Here is a 24,780-nt window from a genome sequence, read left to right as displayed (position 1 = left end):
TATGTTTGGACAGTTTAAGGGTTAAACAACCATTTGTAGACCTATATGCTTTCCATATTCAGTGTTTTTAACACTGCCTTTCTGTGATATACTGCACTGTATTCCATATTTAATAGATATAGACAAAATTGGTCTCACTTTGGCATGTTCGGTTTTCCCACAAAATCTCATGACAACTTGGCAATTTGTTTACAGACTGCAATATACTGCAATTATACTGTACTGCAGTAGCAAATGTATCAATTTATAGAACTTTGTATATCATCATGTCATAGTAGGATTACATCTTGTTTTAGGGAAAATTAAATTTTAAAAGATATTTAGTATAAACGTATAAATCTGTAGGGGAAGGAAGGCAGGGTAGGGGTCATCCTCGAAAAAGATGGAGGGAGGGGATAAAGAAGGTTTTGTGGGCAAGGGGCATGGATTTCCAGGAAGCATGCGTGGCCGTGTTAGATAGGAATGAATGGAGACGAATGGTTTTTGGGACCTGACGAGCTGTTCGAGTGTGAGCAGGGTAATATTTTGTGAAGGGTTTCAGGGAAACCAGTTAGCCAGACTTGAGTCCTGGAAATGGGAAGTACAATGCCTGCACTTTAAAGGAGGGGTTTGGGATATTGGCAGTTTGGAGTGACTATCTAAACTGTCATATCTGGGTACCTCTGCAAAAACAGTGATTATGTATGAGTAATGGTGAAAGTTATTGACTGATAATGAAATTTTTTTCTTTCTTTTTGGGTTTTTCTTTCTTTTGTGTCACCCTGCCTTGGTGGGAAATTGCCGACGTGTTAAAAAAAAAAAAGAATTTAGTATATACTGTATAAGTCTACAATCATGTCAAAAAAAAGAAAAAGAAAAAGTCCATGGTGTTGTTCAATAAACATAAAGGAGTAATTCCTGGAGGTTTATTTAACTACAATCTGGGTTACAATGTACTTGGATATAAGGAGTTGTACTGTTTTAACATGGGCACAAAGTTTCACTTTACCTGATAAACATGCAGAGACTCTCCTCACACCGTACCTACTCATGGCATCAATGATGTTCTTTGTTCCCTCTGACATCATGGTCGTTGGACCTGCAGTTTCAATGGGTTAGGGAAATTTCTTTACATACAGTATAGTATTTATGAGAATGACATATCCTGTATTTATATATATATATATATGTTTTCAGATACTTGGGAGTTGACGTGTCGGCGGATGGATTTATGAAGGATGAGGTTAATCATAGAATTGATGAGGGAAAAAAGGTGAGTGGTGCGTTGAGGTATATGTGGAGTCAAAAAACGTTATCTATGGAGGCAAAGAAGGGAATGTATGAAAGTATAGTAGTACCAACACTCTTATATGGGTGTGAAGCTTGGGTGGTAAATGCAGCAGCGAGGAGACGGTTGGAGGCAGTGGAGATGTCCTGTTTAAGGGCAATGTGTGGTGTAAATATTATGCAGAAAATTCGGAGTGTGGAAATTAGGAGAAGGTGTGGAGTTAATAAAAGTATTAGTCAGAGGGCAGAAGAGGGGTTGTTGAGGTGGTTTGGTCATTTAGAGAGAATGGATCAAAGTAGAATGACATGGAAAGCATATAAATCTATAGGGGAAGGAAGGCGGGGTAGGGGTCGTCCTCGAAAGGGTTGGAGAGAGGGGGTAAAGGAGGTTTTGTGGGTAAGGGGCTTGGACTTCCAGCAAGCGTGCGTGAGCGTGTTAGATAGGAGTGAATGGAGACGAATGGTACTTGGGACCTGACGATCTGTTGGAGTGTGAGCAGGGTAATATTTAGTGAAGGGATATGTTGTGTATCTTTATACGTTTGGAGGGATATGTTGTGTATCTTTATATGTGTATGCTGTGTGTATATATTTTTTATGTAAGCAAGTCATAAGAACATAAGAACGAAGGAACACTGCAGAAGGCCTACTGGCCCATGCGAGGCAGGTCCAAGTCTCCTACCGGCTTAAGCCAATGCACCCAACCTAGTCAGGTCAGGTCACATTGACTTAAGGGAGGAACACGGCAACCGACCTGGTAGCACAAGCTATCAGGTCCAACTCACACCCACCCACATCCACTCATGTATTTATCCAACCTATTTTTAAAGCTACACAACGTTCTGGCCTCTATAACTGTACTCGGGAGTTTGTTCCACTCATCCACAACTCTATTACCAAACCAGTACTTTCCTATATCCTTCCTGAATCTGAATTTTTCCAACTTAAAACCATTGCTGCGAGTCCTGTCTAGGCTAGATATTTTCAGCACACTATTTACATCCCCTTTATTTATTCCTGTCTTCCATTTATACACCTCAATCATATCCCCCCTAATTCTACGTCTTTCTAGAGAGTGCAGATTCAGGGCCCTTAGTCTATCCTCATAGGGAAGGTTTCTGATACATGGGATCAACTTTGTCATCCTCCTTTGTACATTTTCCAGAGAATTTATATCCATCCTGTAATACGGTGACCAAAACTGTGCAGCATAATCTAAATGAGGCCTAACCAAGGATGTATAGAGTTGAAGAACAACCTGAGGACTCCTATTATTTATGCTTCTTGATATGAAGCCAAGGATTCTATTAGCTTTATTGCGAACACTTATGCACTGTTGTCTTGGTTTCAGATTACTGCTAACCAGAACTCCTAAATCTTTTTCGCAATCCGTAATATTAAGATCTACATTATTTAGTTTATATGTGGCATGGTTATTGTCCTGTCCAACATTTAGAACTTTGCATTTGTCTATATTAAACTGCATCTGCCACTTCTCCGACCACTGCATCAGTCTATTCAAATCTTCCTGGAGTGCTCGAATGTCCTCGTCAGAATGAATTCGACGGCCTATTTTGGTGTCATCGGCAAACTTGCCGATGTCGCTCTTTATGCCCTCATCTATGTCGTTTATGTAGATTGTGAACAGCAGGGGGCCCAACACTGACCCCTGTGGAACACCGCTCGTAACGCTTCCCCACTCTGATTTCTCCCCATTTATGCAAACTCTCTGCTGCCTATTTGTCAACCATGCCTCTATCCAGGAAAAAATTTCTCCCTATTCCATGTGCTTTAATTTTCCTCAATAGTCTCTGATGTGGGACCCTGTCAAAAGCCTTACTGAAGTCCATATACACAATATCATATTCATTACCATGATCTACCTCCTCAAATACCTTAGTGAAAAAAGTTAATAAATTCGTAAGGCAGGAACGCCCCTTTGTAAAACCATGCTGAGATTCGTTGATTAATTTATGCTTTTCAATGTGGCTACGAACTGCCTCGGCAATTATTGATTCCATAAATTTTCCCACTATGGAGGTTAGGCTTATTGGTCTATAGTTCGAAGCTAAGGACCTGTCACCTGTTTTGAAAATAGGTATCACATTTGCCATTTTCCACTTATCTGGCACCATGCCAGTTTGTAGTGATATGTTGAAAAGATTAGCCAAAGGTGTGCTAAGCTCCTCTTTACATTCCTTTAGAACCCTTGCATACAGTTCATCAGGGCCTGGGGATTTGTTAGGTTTTAATTTATCTATTTGCCTAAGGACCATGTCACTTGTGACCCTAATCATGCACAGTTTATTCTCGTCCTCCCCTCAAGGAAGGTTCCTTGATGTTGGTGAGGGGCTCTTGATTTAGGGAATTGGATCTGTGCTCCAGTTCCCCGAATTAAGCCTGAATGCCTTCCACATCCCCCCCAGGCGCTGTATAATCCTCCGGGTTTAGCGCTTCCCCCTTGATTATAATAATAATTATTCTCGTCCTGTTCTACATAATTTATCATTACTGGAATATCGCTGGTATCCTCCTGTGTAAAAACTGAGAGGAAGTATGTGTTAAAAATTCTACACATTTCCTTATCACTGTCAGTGAGCTGACCCGAGGAACTTTTGAGTGGGCCTATCTTGTCCCTGATCTTACTCCTGTATACCTGAAAGAATCCTTTTGGGTTAGTCTTCGATTCTCTTGCAACTTTAACCTCATAATCTCTTTTTGCTTTTCTAATTCCCTTTTTTATTTCTCTCTTTAACTGAATATATCGATTTCTTAATTGCCCCTCTCCTCTTTTGATTTGCCTATATATGCCTCTCTTTTGACCAATCAGATATTTTAATCTATTGTTCATCCATTTAGGATCATTTTTGTTTGATCTGATTTCCCTATTTGGAACATAATTTGACTGAGCAGCTAGAACTATGCCCTGGAAAGCATCATATCGGCAACCAGGACTACCAAAGTGAGAAATTTATAGCTGATGTAAGAAATAAGTTTCTTGTGAAATCACTCAGAGAATCCACATTAATCCTTTAGGTGACTAGACTGAGAATCTGTGATTCAGTCCAACTTCTAAACTGTGCAAAGTTGTGATTGTTCTCTGGCCAGAAAAATGTTCTGATCTACTACTTACTTTAAGCATAAGTCTGCCTGAAATGTCTTACATGAATATAGGTTTTTCCATGTAAATACCTTTGCATCAAAAGTGTCTTTTGAGAAAATAAAATTAATAATAATAATAATAACATAATTACAGTGGTACCTCGGGATACGAACTTAATTCGTTCCAGAAGGCTGTTCGAGTGCCGATACCGAACGAATTTGTTCCCATAAATTACATTAATCCATTTCAGACCCCCAAAAATGCACTTACAAAAGCACTTACATAAATACACTTACATAATTGTTTGCATTTTGAGCTGTTCGTATCCCGAGGTACCACTATACAATATTTAGGTACGCATGCTGGTCAGAGAGCTCGTTGTAAGTTCGAGTCAGCAGTAAACAAGTACATCGCTAAGTGAGAAGAGGTTGTAATATTATTATTAATTTTTTTTTTTTTTTTTTAAAAAGTCAGTCATCTCCCACTGAGGCAGGGTGACCCAAAAAGAACGAAAATACTTTCATCATCATTCACCTCACTCACACATAATCACTGTTTTTGCAGAGACACCCAGATACAACAGTTTAGAAGAATATACTATAACATACCCCTCCAAACTGCCAATATCCCAAACTCCTCCTTTAAAGTGCAGGCACTGTACTTCCCATTTCCGGTACTTAAGTCCGGCTATGTAAAAACAACCAGTTTCCCTGAATTCCTTCGCTAAATATTACCCTGCTCACACTCCAACAGCTCATCAGGTCCCAAAAACTATTTGTCTCCATTCATTCCTATCTAACACACTCACACATGCTTGCTGGAAGTCCAAGCCCCTCGCCCACAAAACCTCCCAACCCCCTTCCTCTAACATTTTCGAAAGATGACCCCTACCCCGCCTTCCTTCCCCTGCAGATTTATATGCTCTCCAAGTCATTCTACTTTGATCCATTCTCTCTAAATGACCAAACCACCTCAACAACCCTTCTTCAGCCCTCTGATTAATACTTTTAGTAACTCCACACCTCCTAATTTCCACACTCCGAATTCTCTGCATAATATTTACACCATACACTACCTTTAGACGGGACATCTCCACTGCCTCCAGCCGCCTCCTCGCTGCAGCATTTGCAACCCAAGCTTCACACCCATATAAGTGTGTTGGTACCACTATACTTTCATACATTCCTTTCTTTGCCTCCACAGATACCTCAATGCACCATTTACCTTTTTTCCTTCAGCACATCCTTCATAAGCCCATCTGCTGACAAGTCAATTCCCAAATAACTGAAAACATTCACTTCTTCCATATTCCTTCTCTCCAATGTGATATCCAATTTTTATCTAAATCATTTGAAACCCTATGTTCACTTTCAACTTTCTACCTTTACACACCCTCCCAAATTTTTCCACTAACCTTTGCAACTTTTCTTTAGAATCTCCCATAAGCACAGCATCATCAGCAAAGAGTAACTGTGTCAAGTCCCATTTTGTATTTGATTTCCCATAATTTAAACCCACAATGTTATGCAGTCCACAGAGGTTCAAAGTAGAGATACTGCTGGAGATGGATCAAAATGGGATGATGCCTCGGGGAATAGTGTCGACACACTACCAGCAAAACCTGGTGGAAGCACTGATGTCCATACAGGGGTGAAAGATAGGGAGGAAACAGGAAAAATAAATGCACCAATGCACCAGCAGCAAACACAGCTACAATAAATCCTAGCAAACAGAATTACAATCTATGCCTTGGGTATCTGCAGGCACCTCATATCTGGTAAAACAGGTGGGGATGCACCTTTGACCATCCCCAAAAATGCCGCACCCACATGACAACAGGAGAGTGCAACTTCCCCTCCTGTAACTTATTTCACCCAGAAATGTGTCACTCATCAATCCATGAAAGAAAATGCTACAAAGCATACTGCCAGGCACATCATCTAATGGGGACTAGAAGACACAGACCAGCCAGACTATGGGAAACAAAAGAGGGGAGCCACAACCTCTCCAGGGACAGAGGTTTTTTAGGGCCAGGAGGGAAAAAAGACCAGTAAGAAATGACAATAATCCTACACCAGCTGAAAACACTTCGGGAGCAGAGGCACAGACGTTGGCCTCTACTCCAGAACAACAGATATTAGAGCCAGCAAATAAAACCCCCCTAAATTCCACCAATACAACGACATTTGTCTTTGCAAACATACGGGGTCTAAAGCCGTCAAAAAACAACAAAATTCCTTACATCAAGGGACTGCATACGGAGTCAAATACAATGTTTGCAGCATTCACAGAGACCCACATAAAGGATCATTATGACAACGAAATATGGATCCTAGGTTATAACCTATTCTGATGCGACAGACTAAACAGGCAACAAGGGGAGGTTGGCCTGTATGTCACAGAGTCGCTCGTTTGCACAGAACTACTAAACACCTCAAATGATGTAGTTGAAGTTTTCGGGGTAAAGATTGAAAACCAAAACCTTGTCATTGTTGTAGTATATAAGCCTCCAGATGCAACTTCCCGGCAATTCCAGGAGCAGCTTGAGAAAATTGGCCGCTGTCTGGAAAATCTCCCAACTCCTGTCCCAAACATCTTACTACTAGGAGATTTCAACTTGAGACACCCAAAACGGAGGAGTATAGCAAACAATGTTTTAGCAGAGATCACCCCGGGAGGCAGCTCAGATGAAAATTCACACACACACGAACTATTAAACCTCTGCACCAAATTCACCTTAAGTCAGCAAATAGTAGAGCCTACAAGACTAGAAAATACGCTGGACCTCATCTTCACTAACAATGATGATCTGATACGTAATATAACTATATCAAAGACAATACACTCAGATCACAACATAATAGAGGTACAGACATGTATGCACAGGGCTCCTGACCAGCAAAATGCGAGCAGTCATGAAGGTCTCTTCACGAAATTCAATTTCAATAACAAAAACATACAATGGGATTAGTAAACCACGTCCTAAATGAAACAAGCTGGGAAGATATCCTAAACACCACTGATCCGAATATTTGCATGAAAAAATGAATTCTGTGGTTCCTGAGATCTGCTCAAGACACATTCCATTAATTAATAAGAAAAAGAAAGAGAAGATGTAAACTAGAAAGAGAGAGATGTTCCCTATATAGACAAAAGCGAAGAGTCACAGAGCTGCTGAATGGGGCCAATATATCTGAAACACGAAGTGAGGCACTAGTCAATGAAATTGCAAATATCGAACTTAAGCTGAAGGAATCTTATAGGAGACAAGAATCACAGGAAGAACAAAAAGCCATAAAGGAAATAGAAAAAAAAAAATACTTCTCTAATGCGAAATCTAAGGAAAAAACAACATCCAGTATTGGGCCCCTGCCTAGGCGGGATGGAACATACACAGATGACAGCCAAGAAATGAGTGAGATATTAAAGTCCCAATATGACTCAGTGTTCAGCGAGCCACTGCCCAGACTAAGGGTCGACAATCCAAATGAATTCTTTATGTATGAAACCCAAAATTTGGTCATCTCAAAAATCTCGGATATTATTCTAACTCCACAAGACTTAGAGGAGGCAATAAATGACATGCCCATGCACTCTGCCCCAGGCCCAAACTCATGGAACTCTGCGTTCATCACGAATTGCAAGAAGCCCCATTGCGTGCCTTCAGCATTTTATGGAGAGGGAGCATTGACACAGGGGTCATCCCACACACACTAAAAACAACAGACATAGCCCCACTCCACAAAGGTGGCAGTAAAGCAATTGCAAAGAACTACAGACCGATAGCACTAACATCCCATATCATAAAAATCCTTGAGAGGTTCTAAGAAGCAAGATCGCCAACCACATAGATACCCATCAATTACACAATCCAGAGCAACACGGGTTTAGAGGAGGTCGCTCCTGCCTGTCACAACTACTGGCCCACTATGACAAAGTCCTGGATGCTGTAGAGGATAAACAAAATACAGTGGACCCTCGACTAACGCTATTAATCCGTTCCTGAGAGCTCATCGTTAGTCAGAATAATCGTTAGTCAAGTTAATTTTCCCCATAAGAAATAATGGAAATCAAATTAATCCGTGCAAGACACCCAAAAGTATTGAAAAAAAAATTTTTTAACACATGAAATATTAATTTTAATACACACAAACTGAAGAAGACATGCACAGTTACATGACACTTACCTTTATTGAAGATCTGGTGATGATTGATGGGATGGGAAGAGGGGAGTGTGTTGATGGTCTTAGTGTTTAGAAGGGGAATCCCCTTCCATTAGGACTTGAGGTGGCAAGTCCTTTTTTGGGGTTACTTCCCTTCTTCTTTTAATGCCACTAGGACCAGTTTGAGAGTCACTGGACCTCTGTCACACAACATATCTGCCCATAGAGGCCTGTACCTCCCGTTCCTTTATGACATTCCTAAAGTGTTTCACAACATTGTCAGTGTCACCATTAAACACTTGTTCAGGTTTCAGCCCTTCACTGTCTATGTACTCCTTGAATTTCTGCACATATTTTTCAGCTGCTTTTTGGTCCAAACTGGCAGCCTCACCATGCCTTATCACACTATGTATGCCACTACGATTCTTAAATCTCTCAAACCAACCTTTGCTGGCCTTAAATTCACTCACATCACCACTAGTTGCTGGCATTTTTCTAATTAAATCGTCATGCAACTTCCTAGCCTTTTCACATATGATCGCTTGAGAGATGCTATCTCCTGCTATCTGTTTTTCGTTTATCCATACCAATAACAGTCTCTCAACATCTTCTATCACTTGCGATCTCAGTTTCGAAAACATAGTTGCACCTTTGGCAAGAACAGCTTCCTTGATTGCCGTTTTCTTGGCCACAATAGTAGCGATGGTTGATTGGGGTTTTGTGTACAGCCTGGCCAGCTCGGAGACATGCACTCAACTTTCATACTTAGCAATGATCTCTTTCTTCATATCCATAGTAATTCTCACCCTTTTTGCTGTAGGGTTGGCACTAGAAGCTTTCTTGGGGCCCATGGTGACTTATTTTGCAGGTGCAATCACTAAAAAGGCTGTGATAATATGAAATGTTCTGATTGTATGCTTGGAAGCGACCGCGGTGGCTGGCTGGCTTGTAAACACTGGCCAGAAGTGGACGCGTCTCAGACGGAACGAATAGTGTTGGTCGAGTTTTTTAGCACTAATCGAGGCAAAATTTTTGCGATAAAATGTATCGCTAGTCAGATTTATCGTTAATCGATGTCATCGCTGGTCGAGGGTCCACTGTACAGATGTAGTATACACAGACTTTGCAAAAGCTTTTGACAAGGGTGACCATGGTGTAACAGGACACAAAATGCATGATAAAGGAATAACGGGAAAAGTTGGCAGACAGATCTATAACCTCCAGACAAATAGAACACAAAGTGTAATAGTAAACAGAGTAAAGTCCCAGGCAGCCACAGTAAAAAGCTCTGTTCCACAAGGCACAGTACTCACTCCCATTCTATTCCTCATCCTCATTTCTGACATAGATAGAGATGTAAGCCATAGCTCCGTGTCTTCCTTTGCGGATGACATTCGGATTACCATGGCAGTGACCTCCATCAAAGACACCGCGAGACTCCAAGCAGACATCAACCAAATCTTCAAATGGGCCAAATTGCTTGTGCTCTCTACCCTGGAATACTGCTGTACACTAATGGCCCCCTTCATGGCTGGCGGCATTGCAGACCTGGAGAGTGTACAAAGAACTTTCACGGCACACATAAGTACGATAAGGCACCTAAACTACTGGGAACGGTTGAAGGTCCTTGATCTGTATTCCCTCAAATGCAGGTGAGAGAGATATACCTACATGATAATATACACTTGGAAGGTCTTGGAGGGATTGACACCAAACCTGCACACGAAAATCATTCCCTATGAAAGCAAAAAACTCAGTGGGAGATGCAACATTCCCCAGATGAAAGCAAGGGTGCCACAAGTACATTGAGAGACAACACAATAAGTGTCCGGGGCTCCCGACTGTTCAATTGCCTCCCAGCATACATAAGGGGGATTACCAATAGACCCCTGACTGTCTTCAAGAAGGCACTGGACAGGCACCTAAAGTCAGTACCTGACCATCCAGGCTGTGGTTCATACATCAGCTTGTGTGCGGCCAGCAGTAACAGCCTGGTTGATCAGACCCTGATCCACCATGAGGCCTAGTCTCAGACCGGGCCGCGGGGGCATTGACCCCCAAAACCCTCTCCAGGTAAACTCCAGGTAGACCCCTCTCCCCAACACCCTAGCATTTACTTCTTGTACAACCCCACTTATAAATATATTAAACAACCATGGTGACATTACACATCCTTGTCTAAGACCTACTTTTACCGGGAAGTAATCTCCCTCTCTCCTACACACCCTAACCTGAGCCTCACTATCCTCATAAAAACTCTTTACAGTATTTAGTAACTTACTACCTATTCCATATACTTGCAACATGTGGCACATTGCTCCCCTGTCCACTCTATCATATGTACCTTCCCCTCTTTCATACATTTATTAAACAAAAATACCAACCACTCCAACACTATATCCCCCCCCTGCTTTTAACATTTCTGTCATGATCCCATCAGTTTCAGCTGCTTTACCCCCTTTCATTCTACGCAATACCTCACACACCTCCCCCACACTCACATCCTGCTCTTCTTCACTCCTAAAAGATGTTATACCTCCCTGGCCAGTGCATGAAATTACTGCCTCCCTTTCTTCACTGACATTTAAAAGTTCCTCAAAATATTCCTGCCATTTACCCAATACCTCCAGCTCCCCATCTACTAACTCCCCTACTTTGTTTTTAACTGACAAATCCATTCTTTCCCTAGGCTTTCTTAACTTGTTTATCACATGTTATGGGTCAAGATATCACAAACAAGGTGAAACTTCATCCCAGTAGCTGCGGCTGTTTGGTGGCCAGAGTGTAAATGATTCCCTGTACAAGGAAATGCATATTTGTTTTTAAAGTATATAATAAATGGATACTGTAATATGTACATAAGTGACATAACAATTATTACATATAGAATATCAGAATAAACTGCTAATTTATTTACAAGAGAGGGGGGAAACTTACTGCTAGATAAACTTTTATATTTTGTTATTTTTTTGTATGTGCTCATAGGTATCAATACAGAGAGACAGACAAAGTTATAAACAGAATGTATGTACTGTATTTGAAAAGAATCAACCATTAACTCTTTGACTGTCGCAACCCCAAATCCTGAGGTGTCTCCTGGTGTCGCCAAAAATTTAAAAAAAAAAAAATTATTTTTTGTGAAATGATAATCTTTTTTCCTATGGTAATGACACCAAAAGTGTGAAATTAGGTGGAAAACTTACGGAAATACACTCTCGCAAAGTTAGCGACCTCAGTGACATTTATGCATCGGTGATATCACCCACTTTGAGCCCTATTTTCGGTCAATTCCATTGTTCCAGTCCACCAAACTCATAGCTATTTCCCTAGAACTCCATTTGTTCTATCGAATGAATACAAGAAACCGCCCATTTACCAATTTCAACTACCCAATAAAGTGGTCAGAAATTGGAATTTGGCCAATTTCATGCAAATTAAAAAATATGTCAGTTTCAAAATAGGGTCCGAAATAAACAATGCAGACATTCCTGGCACTAAAATAACATTTTCTGTGTTCATCAGTCACGTCTCCCGACCCCTCTTATAATCCTCTTGCTTACTATTTTGAATTTTTGTTCACTCAGAAAATAGAAGATTTACTGTTTTGCAGACTACTGCAATATTGTAATACAGTAATTATATAAATAACTTCAACCCATTCATGACTGCATATTAGAATGGCTAGTTGGACATTTATTGGACTATGACGTCATTTGTTTACTCTTGAACATCGGCAAAAATTGAACATTTCTGCCACTTGGAGCTCCATTTCAAGATCCTTTTCATAGAAAAACCAATCAAAATCACTTCTATTTCTATAATATGTTTTCCATTCTATCAAATGAGACCAAGAAAACAAGAATACAACCATAAATACTATACAAAAATACACCTCAAAGTCGGCGTTTTAATCCAAAAACACGGTCGGAGTTATTTTTTTTGTCATTATGCACTGCATGCTGCAGGATTTTTTTTATACTGTGCACACTGACCACACAGACCCATTCTCTCACATGTAGACCTACCAGCTTTCTTCTGCTTGATTTGAAGCCGCTAGAATTTTTGAGCATGTATATGTCAAACACATTGGCTCGTACGACGTATATATACGACAAAAAGTCAAAAGGTTAAAATTCCTTCCTAAAATATAAATTTTTAATACTACAATAAACACTGGGATTATGATCATAAAATGATCATTTTTTACATTAGATATAATAACTAAATAATTATATTATAGTGTATCATATGTTAACCCACACACCTCCCCACTGCTTAGCCATGAAGCTTGCAATAGGATGATTTTAGCAGCACAAGTGTGACTTGCTTGCATCAGCAGCATCAATTGTCATCCTACTGTCTCATCCCACAACCCTGGAAGCTTTCATGGTATCTGTTCTCATTCCCCTCAAAGGCAGATAGTCCATAAACCCAAGATAAGTCATAATGAATGTCAGTGAAAAAACAGAATGCTGGACAGTGACTTGATCCATGGTCACTGCCTGTAGCAGGGTTTGGTTAAGGAATGCCCAAGATAAAATAAAACTGACTTACTTAGGTTATTCCGTGTTCCAAGAAGAATAACAACTGCATCTTGTCCCTGAACAGCCTGGGCCACTGCTGATTCATCCAGAACATCGCCTACTTCCACTCTCACTTGTGAAGCTAACACTCCTGGTAACTTGGCTGGGTTGCGCACAAATGCGGTCACCTCATATCCTGCAATTATTTATAAACATTTTATCAATAAAGAATTCAGTTCACTAAAGCCTCACTTTATTTTTCCCTTCTTCCCTGTGTAAAGGATGGACAGGGAGAGGGTAAGTGCTTTAATGCTTAAGGGATTAATCTGATAAATTGATGGTACCCTTTCCTCCTGATCAAATGTGATTACTGTACTTCACATCTCTCAGAGATGCTCTGATGACAGAGAGGATACATTTGTTGTTGGCTTCGAGCATTTTTCATAGTTTTAACTTCAATGCTTGCTTGCTTCTCCAGAGCTACACAGACCTTACTCTGAAGGAAATGAATGATTTCATGGTTTAGCCTTCCTGGGAACAACACAGGAAGGATAAATCATGAAACCACAAGGGAGACTTCACCTGTACTCCTTTCCTTCCCATGTGTTAAATATGTACATGGTTCCATGAATATATAAACAATGTATATGTACTGTACTGTCATGAAATATACAACAGGCAGGAGAACAATATAGACAAGTGCAAAGTTTGCAAATAAAAATAAGTGAAAAAAAAAATTAAATATGGGAACAAACAAGTAAATAAAAGAGCAGGTAAGAGAAACAGACGTAAGAACAATAAGAGTGTAAGTTGTGAGAGAAGTGATGGAAACATGTAAGAATATAATTACAGCTAAGATGAGTAAAGGTTAGAAGAAATAAGTGGTGAATGCAAGATAAGATAGCATTTTGTTTGGATTTTTAACCCCAGAAGGTTAGCCATCCAGGATAACCTAAGAAAGTCAGTGCATCATTGAGGACTATCTGCCTTACTTCCACTGAGGTCCTTCAATCTTGTTCCCCAGAATGTGACCCACACCAGTCGACTAACACCCAGGTACCTACTTGTTTGCTAGGTGAAAGAGGACAGTAGCAGAACTCAATATGTGTACGCAAATGGTGCAAACTCTTCCACCCAACCAATCACAGTAGGAGTCCCACAGGGAACTGTCCTTGGACCACTCCTCTTTCTCATCTACATCAACTCTACATCAACAGCTACTCAAACCCATATTATTTGCAGATGACACTACTTACGTCTTCTCCCACCCAAACCCAATCATACTTGCCAACACTTTCAATGCCGAATTGCAGAAAATATCTTCCTGGATGATGACTAATAAACTTACCCTGAATACTGATAAAACCTATTTCATTCAGTTTGGAAACAAAGCTGCAAATGTTCCACTTAACATAATGCTAAACGGATCACCAGTCACAATACTTGCAGAGGGAAAATTCCTAGGTATCCACCTTGACAGGAGCCTTAAGTTCCAGACACATATACAACAAATCACCAAGAAAATCTCTAAGACTATAAAAAATACGGTACTACGTTCCACAATCAGCTCTCCTGGCACTGTACTGTTCACTCATATATCCTTACCTTACATTTGGAATTTGTGCATGGGGATCAACAACATTAAATCACCTAAGACCTCTAATAACCCAGCAAAAGGCAGCAGTCAGAATGATAACAAATTCCCACTCCCGACAGCATACTCCACCAATTTTCAAGTCTAAATCTGCTCACCATTAAGAACATCCATACTTATTCATGTGTCTACTACATACACAAAACAATACACACAAATATAAACCCTCCACTCAAACTTCTCGCCAATCTTAACAGGACACATGACCATAACACAAGACAGATCTCTTTTTGATGTACCTCGTGTCCATACCTGTGTAAAAACTCTATGCACATGAAGGGCCCCAAAATATGGAATTCATTACCAGAAGATACTAAGGTAACCCAGTCTGAAAATTTAAGACTCTTCTCAAAAGCTACTTAATCACCCTAGACTAAATGCTCAATACTCAATACTCACATACTCAATACGTATTCCCATATCATAATTTCAACAATTACTTTCTAACCTTTTATCCTTGTGTCAACAGGAATATAATTGAATCATTGTTTCACAAAAAGCATTTTTGAATATATGAATATATATTTTGTTTTATATAAATTAGATTCACTTACAATTAATAATCTACTGTACAACTATGATATAATTCTCAGTGTTAAGTAGTCAGTAAGCCAATAATGTTAAGTCGGCCCATAATGCCTAGGCATAACAGAGGCTCTCTTTGCATTGCAACCCATTATTGTAAATACATAATCTCAATGTACTATTTGCAAAGATAAATAAATAAATAAATGTTTCCACCCGGCCAGGGATTGAACCACAGACACTCAGTGTGTGAGATGAAAGCATTGCCTACCAGATCATGGGACACCAAGGGACACAAGGAAAGATAATAATAAAAAAAGTCAGTGGGAATGATAAAACAAACAAAGAAAAGAGTTGCTCGATTTTCTCGAGCAGCAGTTAACCAGACAAGTTCTGAGACAGATTGAGTTAGCAATAAAAAAATTATATTTAGACAAAGGCTAGGCTTTAAACACAAGAAAGTAAAGGGAGAAAAATGAATTAAGTATCACAAAACTCTTGGATAACTAAAAGGTAAAAAATAAAAGTAAATAGCAAAAAATAAGGTCTGATAGGAAAGGAACAACTTACAGCAGGGTCCCGCTAATACAGCAGGATAGGTCCTAGGCTACTGTTGTAAAGCAAAAATTGCTGTAAAGTGAAAAATAGCCTTTTTTCACTTTCAAATGCACGTAAAGCATGCTGACATGTTTACAGTCGTATATTAAGTGAGCAATAAAGCTAGGCCTATAAAATGCATATACAGTACATATATTATTTACCTTAAAATATTTTCACACTTAGCTTATAGTGTGTGGTGAATACATTTATTGTAGGAAGTCTGAATAAATGAAGAATGGGTATAATTGAAAACTGCTGTATTAGCAAAATGCTGTAAAACGGCTCACCTGTAAGTAAAATAAAGATGTGAGCAGACATCTGAGAATGAACTAGACATCGAGGAATTGTATAACATATTAGAGGAACAACTTGAGAAGCCATAATGACATTATTGTAACAACCCTCAGAACAGTGGGGGGTTGGAAACTTTGGCAAGCCAGTGTGTTACCCACTGTACCACACTGGCCTAATAAGATTCATCCAACCAGTGCATTTCTATTGTATATAGAGACAGTTGGACCAATTTTATTTGGCTGACATGGTGCAGTGAATAACTTACTGGCCTGCTAGTTTTAGGATTGGCTTGCCATGGGTTCAAACTCCAGTCTGTTTTGTGAGAGTTTAGAGGAAAGCTGTTTATATTGGGCTGAAGAGATATAACTGTCCTAGATGTCCCATAGCTTGATTGCTAGTGCACTCAACTCACACACTGAGGTCTGGAGGTCGGTCCCCCAGTACGACTGGAAAACATTGGGATGTGTTTCCATAAGACACCTGCTGTCCCTGTTCACCCATCAGCAAAATGGGTACCTAGGTGTTAGCCAACGGTGTGGGTCACATCCTGGGACAAAACTGACCTAATTTGCCTAAAATGCTCTGCATAACAAGGGGCTTTCTATATAGTAGTATGTCACTGATGTCAGCTTGGCCTGTATACCTTGTAGTATGTACATGTAATTGTAGCAATAAAGATATTATCATTGTTAATATTATCATACATAGCAACAACACTGTATTGCAACAGCAATTTGAAAACTGCCATTGCATTTTACAAGGCAAGGTCTTGGTCAGGAGAATATTCCAGTGAGCTGATCATTATCAATTGTCTTGTGTAGTCACTTTATACCAACCAAATGAGCATTGGAGAGAAGGCATAGCCTGCCTTCAGAAACTTGTCTCCAGAGTTGAATCAAATTAGGAAACTATCATAGAGCAATGGCACCAATTGGTATATCCTTCCATTAGATACCATACCAGGGTGAACCCTGCAAGATCACAAAGAACATGCTACCAAAAAAATGTATAATGCCGCATCCACTTTATAAACAATTTGCACATAATATCATAACAAGTACTGGTAGAATTTAATTATATGTCACAGATATAACTATGTATGTAGTAATTATATTTTGTTATTTTCTTTTCAACATATTCTTATGGTGTATGTACTCTAGGGTATTTGTAATGCATTGCATGAAATAAAGTGTATGGGTTTAGCTGTAATTACATTAATTATATTCAAATCCTTATGTACCATTAATATCTGTAGAATTTTTTTTTAAATGTTACCAGAGGTGTAAATAAAAAAAACATTGCAATCTAATTTGTTTATACAATACCATTCTACACAGATTTACAAAATATACTTATTTTTCACAATACATACTGTAATCATGGAAGTACATCCTGTATTAAAAATACTGTACATCATAGCAGAAATCACAGTAAAATGAATGATTGCAAATATGAAAAAATACCCCAGTGAAAATAGGAAAACTTCAGCGCTTTCATGTGCTTACACACACGTGCATAAGCAAATGAAAGCACTCAGGTTTTATTTCCTATTTTCACTGTGCATCATATTTATAAATAATTTACTATGCTATTCATTCATTACACAGAATGAGTATAAAAATTACTTTTATTTTAGATGAATTTTTTGACATACTCTACCATATCTCAAAGTGCTTTTAATGATATTTATAATCTCTCTTCTGATTCCTGGATCTTTATGCCCATCATATTATCATTTACATAAATATTCTCACCTAATGCACATTAGCTTTCATATTAAAAATAAATCTGCACATATACATGATATTATAGTGCATGATAAAACCCAGAGATAGGTCATGACATGTACTGATCTAATATAAGCCTCTTCATTTGTTCTCTGTACTACTTAAGATAATTCATAAAAAACAATAAATTTCTGTACTATCTATGATAGTACAGAAATTTATTGTGCATTTAAGAGCAGCCCCAATTATAAAGGCAAAGGTCAATGAATTCAAGGAAAATTAGCTTTCATGTTTATAACTTTTAAATGGTACAGGCAATCACATACTAGATAGAGAAAAAGTTTATTTGGAGGATAAAATTCAAATAAAGCCTTACTATATGTGTCAGACGACATAAGTTTCCAAGAGATACCATGTCATATATTATGTATAATATATGACAACCATATAATGATTCACGTAAATGTCCCAGTCTAGGTTTGAAATAGCTCACTTTGATAGTACTGTCTGTGTCAGTTTATAAATTGCATTGTTTTATAAATATATACATACTTGAACTGGAGTTTCATTACATCAGAGTCAAAACTGCATTACAATTCAACTAAAAAAAAACTAGACCAACCCCATAGGGTTGTACAATACATACCAGTATACGTTGTGTTTATTAGGATGCTCAGTATGTAGCTAAATAGTGCACAATTTGTTATATTATTCTGAAGTTTACAAATTTTCAAAATATGTATGTATTTAAGTAGCACTCCATTCACCTGCATCCCTTAATATTATTTAATTTGGCACTATATATCAAACTCCAATGACTCTGCATGACAAGTCCATAAATATGTAGTATAGAAAAAATAAAAAATTATAATATCTATTGTACTATCAGCTAATAAAGGCTTGTAAATTGTAAATGCTTCGTCATTCATGTACTGCTGAAAAGGGTCTCAGAGCTTGTTTCTGTCTCCATGTGGATACTGCACTCAAGGATTATAAACAGAACATCATTAAATGCAGTGAGTATAACTTCTATGTAATGTTTCATTATACAGTATAAACTTTCCCAAATCTTTAGACATTATCTAGCCAAACACTATAACTTATACATGTATTCTCTATCCTATAAAATATCCTATATACGTACCTGTCTGCAATGGTTGTGACTGCTTTAAAAAATGTATTCCTTCACACATATTAATAAGACATTTCATGGAACAAACCCACACGGAGACAACAAAAAATGTACTGTTTTTCAATTTCAGTTTGAAGGTCAAATATAGAGCACCTGTTTTGAATGTAGTTTAATCATCTCCATGTGGGTTATTCTGTGTCAGTAAGCAGGGCTTATTACAATTTTGAGTTAAATAGATTTCAAGTTTACCACTTCATTTTCCTCAGCTTTTGGAGCATGACAAAATTATAATTTGTGCTCGGTAAACATTACTATATGTTTGATGCTCCACTACAATGAAATATGGACAAATCATGAATTTTATTCTCCCTTGTATTCTGGTTTTCTCTTTTCTCTAAAAGCTTTCAGCCCCTCAATTCTATCTCTGGTGGGGATTACTTGAGCATAGCAGGCTTCTTCAATAGATAATCCCGTACCAAGGTCTACTTCCAAGCCTCGCGAGATGGCTGTTTTTGCCATCCTAACACCAATGGGACCATTTGGGATGATTGCCTTAGCAATTTCCAAGGCTTTATGGTATGCTGCATCTTCCATTTCATTCTGAGGAACAACATGGTTAACCAGGCCAATTTCTGCTGCCTGTGTTCCATTCAGTACTGCAGCTGTATAGATCAATTCTTTGGCTTTTGCGGCTCCAATAATACGGGGAAGTCTCTGCGTCCCACCAGCCCCTGGGATAATGGCTAGTTTTGTTTCCACAAGTCCCATTTTAGCAGAATTAGCAGCCACACGCAGATCACATGCAAGAGAAATCTCTAAGCCCCCTCCTAAAGCTACACCATCAAGAGCTACAATTACTGGCACTGGAAGGTTTTCAAGATCAGAGATACAATTACGAGCTTTAGACACAAATGGCCCAACTTCTTCTGGTTTCATTGTTGCTCTTTCTTTTAGATCTGCTCCAGCACAAAACACTCCAGGTACCAGTGATCTCAAAACAACTACTCTCACACTCTTATCATGTTGCACATTTTCAATGGCCTCAGTAAACTCTTTCAACAGATTCTTGCCAATTGAATTTTTAGCAGCTGGTCGGTTGAGGCCAAACACAATAACTCCTTCACAGTCTCCTACTAATTTTTCCACTACAATATCAGGACTATTTGAGCAAATTCCACGGTTCAATATGGCTAATCGTGTCCCTCGTAATACACCAAAAGTGGATCTTGCCCCACGGAGCATGTTGATGCTGGTATAATACACCGTACTTCAATCTGTCTCAGATCAAGTTATCCTGAAAATTTAAAAGAGCAGTAAATTCATAAGATCCTTGATGCTCACCAAAAATGAAATACAGTACAGCATATATCTGAACAAAACATTATGTACAGAACAGTACTTATAATAATTAGATGGAAGGCAGTGATGTGATAGCTAAACCAACATGGCAAATTACCCAACTTTAAAGAGTAAAATGAGTCACTTTAGGGCAGGGGTTCCCAACCTGGAGGGTACATCCTCCCCAGAAGGTGCAACAGAGTCCTAATGAAAAGCACAATTCCATTTATTTTACCCACAGTACTGTATTTGGGTCAATTTGCAATTCAAAGGTGATATTACTTTTGTAGGGAGTGCAACACTAATCAAACATTTCCTATGGGGTGTGGGGCACAGAAAAGGTTGGGAACCCCGCTTAATAATAATAATAATAATAATAATAATAATAATAATAATAATAATAATAATAATTAATAATACAAGTACATGTACAAGGTATACAGGCCTAGCTGACATCAATGACATACTACTATATAGAAATCCCCTTGTTATGCAGAGCATTTCAGGCAAATATTTTTTTTTTTTCAACAAGTCGGCCGTCCCCCACCGAGGCAGGGTGACCCAAAAAAGAAAGAAAATCCCCAAAAAGAAAATACTTTCATCATCATTCAACACTTTCACCACACTCGCACATTATCACTGTTTTTGCAGAGGTGCTCAGAATACAACAGTTTAGAAGCATACACATATAAAGATACACAACATATCCCTCCAAACTGCCAATATCCCAAACCCCTCCTTTAAAGTGCAGGCATTGTACTTCCCATTTCCAGGACTCAAGTCCGACTATATGAAAATAACCGGTTTCCCTGAATCCCTTCACTAAATATTACCCTGCTCACACTCCAACAGATCGTCAGGTCCCAAGTACCATTCGTCTCCATTCACTCCTATCTAACACGCTCACGCACGCTTGCTGGAAGTCCAAGCCCCTTGCCCACAAAACCTCCTTTACCCCCTCTCTCCAACCCTTTCGAGGACGACCCCTACCCCGCCTTCCTTCCCCTATAGATTTATATGCTTTCCATGTCATTCTACTTTGATCCATTCTCTCTAAATGACCAAACCACCTCAACAACCCCTCTTCTGCCCTCTGACTAATACTTTTATTAACTCCACACCTTTTCCTAATTTCCACACTCCGAATTTTCTGCATAATATTTACACCACACATTGCCCTTAAACAGGACATCTCCACTGCCTCCAACCGTCTCCTCGCTGCTGCATTTACCACCCAAGCTTCACACCCATATAAGAGTGTTGGTACTACTATACTTTCATACATTCCCTTCTTTGCCTCCATAGATAACGTTTTTTGACTCCACATATACCTCAACGCACCACTCACCTTTTTTCCCTCATCAATTCTATGATTAACCTCATCCTTCATAAATCCATCCGCCGACACGTCAACTCCCAAGTATCTGAAAACATTCACTTCTTCCATACTCCTCCTCCCCAATTTGATATCCAATTTTTCTTTATCTAAATCATTTGACACCCTCATCACCTTACTCTTTTCTATGTTCACTTTCAACTTTCTACCTTTACACACATTCCCAAACTCATCCACTAACCTTTGCAATTTTTCTTTAGAATCTCCCATAAGCACAGTATCATCAGCAAAAAGTAACTGTGTCAATTCCCATTTTGAATTTGATTCCCCAAAATTTAATCCCACCCCTCTCCCGAACACCCTAGCATTTACTTCCTTTACAACCCCATCTATAAATATATTAAACAACCATGGTGACATTACACATCCCTGTCTAAGACCTACTTTTACCGGGAAGTAGTCTCCCTCTCTTCTACACACCCTAACCTGAGCCTCACTATCCTCATAAAAACTCTTTACAGCATTTAATAACTTACCACCTATTCCATATACTTGCAACATCTGCCACATTGCTCCTCTATCCACTCTATCATATGCCTTTTCTAAATCCATAAATGCAATAAAAACTTCCCTACCTTTATCTAAATACTGTTCACATATATGCTTCAATGTAAACACTTGATCTACACATCCCCTACCCACTCTGAAACCTCCTTGCTCATCCGCAATCCTACATTCTGTCTTACCTCTAATTCTTTCAATTATAACCCTACCGTACACTTTTCCTGGTATACTCAGTAAACTTATTCCTCTATAATTTTTACAGTCTCTTTTGTCCCCTTTCCCTTTATATAAAGGGACTATACATGCTCTCCGCCAATCCCTAGGTACCTTCCCCTCTTTCATACATTTATTAAACAAAAGTACCAACCACTCCAACACTATATCCCCCCCTGCTTTTAACATTTCTGTCATGATCCCATCAGTTCCAGCTGCTTTACCCCCTTTCATTTTACGTAATGCCTCACGTACCTCCCCCACACTTACATTCTGCTCTTCTTCACTCCTAAAAGATGGTATACCTCCCTGACCAGTGCATGAAATTACTGCCTCTGTTTCTTCCTTAACATTTAAAAGTTCCTCAAAATATTCTCGCCATCTACCTAATACCTCCATCTCCCCATCTACTAACTCCCCTACTCTGTTTTTAACTGACAAATCCATACTTTCCCTAGGCTTTCTTAACTTGTTTAACTCACTCCAAAATTTTTTCTTATTTTCATTAAAATTTCTTGACAGTGCCTCTCCCACTCTATCATCTGCTCTCCTTTTGCACTCTCTCACGACTCTCTTTACCTTTCTTTTACTCTCCATATACTCTGCTCTTCTTATAACACTTCTGCTTTGTAAAAACCTCTCATAAGCTACCTTTCTCTCTTTTATCACACCCTTTACTTCATCATTCCACCAATCACTCCTCTTTCCTCCTGCCCCCACCCTCCTATAACCACATTCTAATACTGCATTTTTAAAACTATTCCAACTATTATTATTATTATTAATATAATCAGAACTATGCAGTAAACCCATAAGGGTCATACAGAAGCTCTGCAAGTAAGTTTATTCAGGCGTATACAAATACAGTTACATAGATTATCATACATAGCAGCATATATGTAGAGAACCTAGGATAACCCAAAAAAGTCAGACAAAGTGACTTATTTCCATTGGGGTCCTTGTGATAAGTATTATTTACATTTAAAAGTTAAAAATAGGTAAGTGTCTTAACTATGTAAAAGCAGTTACAATAAAGAAGATATAATAGGGGAGAGGTAAAATTAGTAATTTTCATTTACATTAAAGAAAGGATCAGATTATAGTACATATATGTTAGATGCACATGAAATCACTCTCCTCCTACTCTGTAACCTTATTCATAAGGTACTTTTGGCTGTCTTCTTGAACTGGCTCATGCTATGACAGACTTTGACATGTGCTGGCAGTTTATTCCACTCTTTTATTGCTGTACAGAAAAAATGTATGTGAAGCCTGACCACTGACTCTAGGTACACAGTGATACTATATATTAATAATTACTGTAATAATAATTCGGAGTTTTATCATTCTTGAGTAACCGTTTCCATAAATTCACAAGGATCCCAATGGAAATAAGTCATTTCGTCTGACTTTTTGGGTTATCCTAAGTAATTTACATATATGTCACTATGTATGATAATTATAATCACCTAAGCTTCTGTAACTGTATTTATGTATTTATGCTATGCATAGTATAAGTGGCTTTGGCATGCTGCTCTTATCTGTATTTTTTTGTACCTCTGTATGTGTGCTCAAATTGTAAATAAATAAATGTGTACCGTATGAAACTTACAATAAATCACTCTTCTCCCTGTCTGTATGAGATGTATCAAGCTTGATGCGAGGAAGAAGTAGAGTATTATTATTGCTATAACAAAAAAAGAAGCGCTAAGCCACAAGAAGTAGAGTTGCTCCTGTTCCTTTGATCTAGAAATCTTCTTCTTCTGTTGGGGTTTCAGGGCCACTGACAGCACACGCCGTATCGAGCCCGGCCGTCCAGTGCTAGGAGAGGGAATATCGACCAAAGTGGAAGAATGTCTTGACTAATATCATATGTCTCTGATACGTCCTGAAGCCAGCAGGAAGGAGCAGGTACAAGCCAATATCTCCTGACGGTCCAGAGGGCGAAATCCCTCCCCGTTGAGGAGGACAGGTAGAGTGAAAATGTGCACCCCAAGTGTGCGCAAGGCCGCACGGAGAGTAGTCCGTGCAGTGATAACGTGGGCACCACAGTAGGAAGTGTTCCACCGTCTCAGGCTGTGAGGGACACCACTGGCAGTACGGAGAGTCCGTCATCCGAAGGCGATATAGATGAGCCGCCAGTCGCGAGTGCCCGACTCGTGATCTAGAACTCTTGACCTTCCCATGAAGTTGTACCTAGTTCAGCTATCAAAACTTTGGGGGCCCAGTCCCTGGACCCATTACGTACCTCTGTAATCTGTAAATACCTTTGTAACTTGTCATGATTGTGACCAGACTTACCTGGAGTTCATTACCTTTGTAAATTGTGAGTTCATTACCTT

General features: G+C 39.0%; 1 protein-coding gene across 3 annotated transcripts; it reads right to left on the bottom strand.

Moving 5' to 3' along the window:
* Positions 1-920: 920 nt before the first annotated feature.
* LOC128686240 (methylglutaconyl-CoA hydratase, mitochondrial) lies at positions 921-24,632 on the bottom strand. 3 transcript variants are annotated; one of them, XR_011392927.1, is made up of 3 exons: positions 24,051-24,557; positions 13,087-13,251; positions 921-1,078 (listed from the first exon to the last, which is right to left on the bottom strand). XR_011392927.1 is itself a non-coding variant. In XM_053773093.2 (2 exons), exon 2 carries the CDS (start codon positions 20,227-20,229, stop codon positions 19,348-19,350), a length of 882 nt encoding a protein of 293 aa, XP_053629068.2. In that variant the 5' UTR covers positions 20,230-20,281; positions 24,051-24,632; the 3' UTR covers positions 17,427-19,347. The 3 variants fall into 3 exon arrangements, 1 of the variants encoding a protein (XP_053629068.2); XR_011392928.1 differs by lacking the exon at positions 24,051-24,557 and adding an exon at positions 15,996-16,016; XM_053773093.2 differs by lacking the exons at positions 921-1,078; positions 13,087-13,251 and adding an exon at positions 17,427-20,281 and having other exon boundaries at positions 24,051-24,632.
* Between the last annotated feature and the right edge of the window lie 148 nt (positions 24,633-24,780).

The sequence above is a fragment of the Cherax quadricarinatus genome, chromosome 39, assembly GCF_038502225.1.
Source record: "Cherax quadricarinatus isolate ZL_2023a chromosome 39, ASM3850222v1, whole genome shotgun sequence".
NCBI lineage: Eukaryota > Metazoa > Arthropoda > Malacostraca > Decapoda > Parastacidae > Cherax > Cherax quadricarinatus.
Note: the sequence above shows the minus strand (reverse complement) of the source record. Positions and strands in the feature narration are given on the sequence as shown.